The 6,116-nt window shown below is 37.9% G+C and overlaps 2 protein-coding genes across 2 annotated transcripts; one reads left to right on the top strand and one right to left on the bottom strand.

Annotated features, from left to right (window-relative positions):
• Nucleotides 1–702: 702 nt before the first annotated feature.
• LOC104783816 (enoyl-[acyl-carrier-protein] reductase, mitochondrial) lies at nt 703–2,159 on the bottom strand. Its single transcript, XM_010508917.3, has 7 exons — nt 2,025–2,159; nt 1,843–1,945; nt 1,651–1,750; nt 1,495–1,571; nt 1,331–1,409; nt 1,044–1,162; nt 703–952 (listed from the first exon to the last, which is right to left on the bottom strand). The coding sequence occupies exons 1-7, from the start codon at nt 2,101–2,103 to the stop codon at nt 859–861; spliced, it is 651 nt and encodes a 216-aa protein (XP_010507219.2). The 5' UTR covers nt 2,104–2,159; the 3' UTR covers nt 703–858.
• An 879-nt stretch (nt 2,160–3,038) lies between these two features.
• On the top strand, nt 3,039–4,352 carry LOC104780412 (uncharacterized). The gene is made up of 3 exons (XM_010504907.3): nt 3,039–3,361; nt 3,560–3,760; nt 3,841–4,352. Exons 1-3 carry the CDS (start codon nt 3,274–3,276, stop codon nt 3,864–3,866), a joined length of 315 nt encoding a protein of 104 aa, XP_010503209.1. The 5' UTR covers nt 3,039–3,273; the 3' UTR covers nt 3,867–4,352.
• Nucleotides 4,353–6,116: the final 1,764 nt, after the last annotated feature.

The raw sequence follows: 6,116 nt of genomic DNA, 5'->3' as shown, positions 1-6,116 counted from the left end.
AGTAGAAAAATGCGTATCTATGAAAACGGCGGCGAGAGATCTAGGGTTGTTTATCTATCGGCGGCGGCGTGTTTATATCGAAAAAGAAGAACGGTACATATTAGGGTTTGAGGAGAGGGTTTAAAAACTTTTAATTGTACTTGGTGTCTTTTTTGGGCATTTTGGGCCTTGACTTTTGGTGTAGAAAAATGCTTCTTCAGCTTTACCGTCAACTAAATAAAGTGAAATCTTTAAAAGATTTTAGATAAAATTAGGTTTTCTTTTCTCTATTTTACTTTTATATAAAAAGGTTTAAAAGATTTTAGATAAAATTAGGTTTTCTTTTCTCTATTTTAATTTTATATAAAACATTTTTATGGTAGGTTTTAAATTTTTACATTTTAATTTTAAATTTTTTAATAAATTAGGAATTGACATGTGTCGAACATCTGAATGATACAATTGACACGTGACCCGATTTTGTTAATGAATAACTTTGACATCAAGCTTTATATAATAAGATTTTGTTAAAAAAAAAACTAGTATAATTATTATAATCTACCTAAACCTGATGTGAAACAACTCTGGTTTGATTCGAACAAATCTTATCTCTAATTTTAGGTTAAAACCAACATCACCTCGAAACCAAGTCAGCTTCTGATAATTTGAAAGTTTGAACAGAGTAATATGTTAACACATGACCATGGAGTTACAATCTGAACATAAGCATAACGATTTCTTTATTTTGGTTTTAATGACGTTTACATTCTCATTGTTTTCTGATACATTAGACAAGAGGACGCAGATACCGTATAATAAAGTACATCATGCATTATCACATTAATAGCTAACACTAACATGGCTCACACGAAGGAAGCTTCAGAATGTGATGACTTGTTTAGGTTGCCTACCTAGCTTCCCGAGAGCTTTATCGAGAGCAACAGGGAACTCGTCGAAGGGAACCAATTCCGTTCTGGCAGAAGAAAACAGCCATTGGTATTATATAGTAGCCGAAGATATTTTTTCAAGGGAGCTAAGAATCTTTATTTGAGAAAAGGACTCACTCGTATTTTAGCTTTCCGTCTCGTGCAAGCCCGAGGAGATAGTCTATCATCTCTCTGCATTCTTTTACTTTACCCATACTCAACCAACTCTGCAGCCAGAATCCTCTCAAGGCCAAATCCTGTAGGGCAATCAAACTTAACACAGGGCACAAAAGCCATAGATCTTGACACCCAACGAATTTGAAGTGAGAGAAAGAGTACATTTTCAACTATGAATGAAGATCTAAATTTACTACTCTAAGACATACTGATGCAAGTATAATTTTTCCAAATGATCTAGCAATTACCTTAAAGATGAAAGATGCTGTTGACACAGTGATTGGCTTCTTGGACATCCCACCATATGTTACCATGGTTCCTCCTTCCCTGAAATATTTATGTATTCACTACCTTCAGCACAGCGGTAATTCATTTAACTAGAAGTATGTAAAAACGGAGATGTTCACTGCACCTGAGATATTTGAGCACAAGAGAAGCAGCATTGCCACCAACACAGTTGAATCCCAGAGCTGGTTCAGGTAAGTTACCCTAGACCACAAACACACATATGTTAAAGCTTCACATACTCAGCAATTTCTGCGATAGAATTGCTAGACATAAATCTTACCAAAAGACTTTTCACGTTCTTTACATTGAGTTGACTCTCTGAAAACACTTCATCTGCACCTAGAGCTTTCAGCTGCTCTCTTGCTTCATCCGAACCAGCCCTAAAATCAGTACCACACGACAGTCTACTTGACAAGAGCCGCTTTGATTGTTCGTAACCAATATCTTAGATTCAACTCAAAATATATTTCACCTGTCACGAATAATGTTGATGGTACTGATGCCACGGAGTCTTGCCAACTGGATGACACATTGACCCACGATACTTGTTGCACCATTCTGCACCACAGAGTCTCCTGCTTCAGAGGATTACTTGATTAGAAAAAAAGCAAGTAGGGAGCAATTACATCAAAGACATAAGATAACAGTCCAAACCAGAATTTAAGTTCACAAAATCCTCAAGCATCCTTAAAGCCGTCAATGGATTAACAGTGATCGTCGCCGCATACTCCATTGGACACGCTTTATCGATTTTGTGCCACACACTCTCCTCCTTCACAACATAAGTCTGCCAAGTCCCTAGTTCCAGAGTGATTTCCATCAGATTCCAACATCATGCTTCAAAAACTCAGAAGTGGATACCACTAACTACAACTGTTTTACAAACTGAAATCCAAGTTTCAGATTCCTCCTACCTGAAGATGGTGGAGATGGAATGACCCAATCACCAGGAGAAAGACCATTGACCTTAGATCCAACTGCATAAACTTCACCAACACCTTCATAACCACAATCTGCGGAGGACAATTATAAAGAAACAGTTTACCTAATGGACAACTTCACTATTTTAAACAGAATTTCCAAAGGACATTTTAAGTTTTTTTGACAACATTTATGCCATGGACAACTTATATCAATGGACAGGAAAGACTTACGCAGAGCGGCTGTTCAAACTGGGAACTTTTGGAACTGTTGCACTTCCAAGAGTGTCTGCGTTCTCGACCATTTGGTTGTCATCAGTAGGCGAAGTTTGAATGGTCCCAGATCTACAAAATAAAAATGTTATAAATCGATAACATCTTTCAGTTACGGAAACAGTAAAATAGCCCGTGTAAGGGGAGTTTAACAAACCGAAGTGGTGGCCTGTGGTCGGTTTCTTAGTTGGTTTCGGACTTGTCACCCGCACTGCACAATGCGGATTTGAGGTTTTCCGTTTCACCGGACTTCAGGGTAATCGTATCGACGGAATGGAGGAATGCCATTTCGCCGGATTTCAGAATTTGCGGCTCGCCGCACTGGCTGGGTTCCAGATTGCTTGTCCCGGGAGCACGAGTTATTATCGAAAATAAAAAATAAATTTGGATTTGGATCGTCTTCTCTCTCACTTGCGTAACGGCGTGTGAAGCGTCTGAGGATTATTTTCGTCTTTTCGAGTAGGAGGTGTGGCATTGCGGAAAAGGTTCGACAAATATGATATTTAACTTAAATTGTTTTACTGTTCATGGCATTTCTTTTAATTAACTCTAATTGATTTGCCGTAAGAAGAAAAAAAAAAAAAGCATACCGTTTGTTAAGAGTTGTAAGAAACGCCTCTCTTATATATTTTGGTCTATCATCCGTCCCCAAAAAAAACCAGAAGCGCCTCTCTTATATCCGCCGCAGCGACACATCTAACCTTGAAGCTATGTCTTCCGCCGCAGGCAAGTCTAACCTTGAAGCTATGTCTTCCCCCGCCGGAACCATGTTTTCTTCCTTGTTCAGGGAATTCTCCGGTAAGCTATGTCTCTCTCATCTGATCGATCTATATTGTAAGTTGTTTATTCACGATTTTTCGGCTGTTTTTTTTAATGATATCTAACGGAATTGATCTATAATACATTCTCTTGGTTTAAAAAAAAAAAAAATCGATCTCAAGTTTCAAGTTGCTTAATTTTTCTTTGAAACCTGTATTTGTTTTTTTTTTATCCCAGGAGCTGAGACAGGAGTCTTCTGGGATCTGGATGATTGCCCAATCCCTAATGATCTCAATCCTGGTTCGATCTATGCCAATATCAAATCTTCTCTCAAGGATATGGGTTACAGTGGTGGGATTTCGATAGTTGCGTATTCTACTCGGGAGAATATCAATACAGAAGAGTTTGCAGCATTCAACATCACTCTTAAACAACCAGGTTCATGTGATTCCTTAACTAGAACAAGATCCACGTTTGTCTTTTTATTTAATTTTATTTTTCTTTCAATTAATTTACAGATTCTCTTAGGGCAAAACTGAAATGATGTTTCAAGATGTTTACATGTGGGGAATTTCTCATAGAGATGAACCAACAAATCTCTTGGTAATCACCCAAGACATCTCAGAAAATGTTCACTTTGTGGAAGCTCTGGTTCATTTGAACAAAAGAGACAACAATCTCCTCTCGTGTCATCCCCAACACACAGCATCAGCTGTCCTGCTCTATACTGCAACCTCGTTTTGGCTTTGGTCAAGTCTATCAATTGGAGGGAGCCCTATCAGCAAGATTGCTACCCATCTTACGCTTCTTGGTCCTACCCCTACCCCTTGTCTTTCTTGTACTAGGACCGAGAAGCCTAAGACCAAGAAGCAGGGATAGTTGTTTCATTGTTGCAATAATTATAAAGTTGTTTAATTAGCCTAAGACTTAAGACCGTGAGACCTCATTGTTGCAATAATTATAAAGTTGTTTAATTAGCGTGAGAACTAGCTGTTTTATTGTTGCAATAATTATCTATAATGATCCAAAATTGTCGTTCACGTACAACACCACCCCCGCAGGAATCTCTCTCTCACTCTCCACCTCTTGGCTTTAAAACTTACATAACTGCATCGCCCCACTCTCTCTAACCAACGAACTTCCATTTTTCAAAATTCGAATTCGAAATTTTAAGATGAAGCGCAAGGCTGAGGCGACGCTGTTCGCCGTAAACGCATCACATTCCGTCGATATTTTTTCGACTCTGGTGGTGAATTCTCTGAGAAAATCGTCCTCTGATTCTCGAGTTCAAGGAACAGTTCTGTAGTTCCACAATTCCGAACGAATTGGGATATTATTGCCAGGGCCAGGAAGAAATTCACTCTGAAGTAAGTGGCCATATCTTTTGGTTAGAGATTGAAGATGTGGCTTGAAATATAGCTCGATTGCTATTCTGTTTTGATATATATATATATATATATATATATATATATATATATATATATATATATATATATATCACTCGATTGTTAGACTTGTTCTGTTCTGATTTGACTCCGAAATTTTGTTCTGGAATGAATCGTAACTATACATTTTCGTTTTAGCTGCTAGCTAAGGTTTGATGCTGAGGAGGTGGAAGAGAGTTATCAAAGACTAAGGGAAAGAGAGAGGAGTCATGGATATATGCGGGACTGTGCTAAGGCTTACTGTTCCAGGATACGCTCCATCATGGTTCAATGGGTTGTGGAGGTGAATGTTATCTTTCTCTTCAAATGCATGTAATTAATTTATACATCCATTGATCTCTCAATGTTGAAGCTCAGAGATATGTATTAATAGCAGAATTTTTTTGAAGAGAACGAATATTTGGAGATCTTAGTTCCTGGTTTTAACAACGTTTTCGCCCAAGGAAATCTATAGGAATCTATCTTTTAAGTTTTATGTATCACTAGGCTATGGTATTCTTTGTTGCTCATTCTCTTATCCTTCATTATAAGCAGCAATGTTTCTGAAAAGGAGTTTCTAGGGGTTGGTTCGTACTATGTTATCATGCTCCATGACACATATCCACGCAAAAAGATACATATAACTATTATTTATACATCTCAGGTTCTACCTAAAAGCTGCTCGAGCCAATCCAAAAATTGAAAGGGAAGCCATATCATTCGCTGTTACCTCACTATCCGACCACACTCAACTCTGTTTTTGGCCCTCAACTGTTGCAGCTGCAGTCGTAGCTATCGCCTGCATCAAACACAGAAAAGTCTCTGCCTGCCAACGAGTAACAAAGGTATCAGTCCTTTCAATAGCATTTTTGAAAACTATTGAAGAATATTCACAACCCCGAAACCTCCCTCTCTCTCTCTCTCCAGGTCCATGTTAGAACAACAGATAGCGAGTTGCCTGAATGCGTCGAGGTATTCTTAACATCACTCTCATCAGTCATCATCTACAAATCTCATTTTCTCCCCTAAAACTAAAAGTAAGGTAATTAACTATGTTCAAATTTTGTGTTTCCTATACAAAACAGAGGCTGGGCTGGTTGCTTGGGCAGGAAGCAATCAAAATGAACAAAACCCCTAAAACCAGGACACCGTATATTTGAATTGCGTTTATATATAGTTATACCAGTTGATAAATAATATGCCACACGCGGTTCAATGAAATAAATCTTATTTTGAAATTGGTTAGAAAATAGAAACGATTGCTAGTTTGTAATATAACGATAGCTACCGTTTAGGGGGAAACTCATTGAATTTTAATTTTGACCTTCTAACCAAAACATAGAATACACCAAATGTAATATTACTGAACT

The sequence above is a fragment of the Camelina sativa genome, chromosome 4, assembly GCF_030686135.1.
Source record: "Camelina sativa cultivar CO46 ecotype springtype chromosome 4, ASM3068613v1".
NCBI lineage: Eukaryota > Viridiplantae > Streptophyta > Magnoliopsida > Brassicales > Brassicaceae > Camelina > Camelina sativa.
The sequence above is the reverse complement of the archived record's forward strand: the minus strand, read 5'-3'. Positions and strand labels throughout refer to the sequence as shown.

Bases quoted from the DNA above. Each gene is read 5' to 3' on its own strand.
- LOC104780412 (XM_010504907.3), top strand. From the start codon at position 3,274: ATGTCTTCCGCCGCAGGCAAGTCTAACCTTGAAGCTATGTCTTCCCCC. The intron at 3,362-3,559 runs GTAAGCTATGTC...TTTTTATCCCAG, and splicing joins CTTGTTCAGGGAATTCTCCG to GAGCTGAGACAGGAGTCTTC. The intron at 3,761-3,840 runs GTTCATGTGATT...ATTAATTTACAG, and splicing joins CATCACTCTTAAACAACCAG to ATTCTCTTAGGGCAAAACTG.
- LOC104783816 (XM_010508917.3), bottom strand. From the start codon at position 2,103: ATGGAGTATGCGGCGACGATCACTGTTAATCCATTGACGGCTTTAAGG. The intron at 1,946-2,024 runs GTTTGGACTGTT...CCTCTGAAGCAG, and splicing joins TTTTGTGAACTTAAATTCTG to GAGACTCTGTGGTGCAGAAT. The intron at 1,572-1,650 runs GTAAGATTTATG...TTTGTGGTCTAG, and splicing joins AGAACGTGAAAAGTCTTTTG to GGTAACTTACCTGAACCAGC.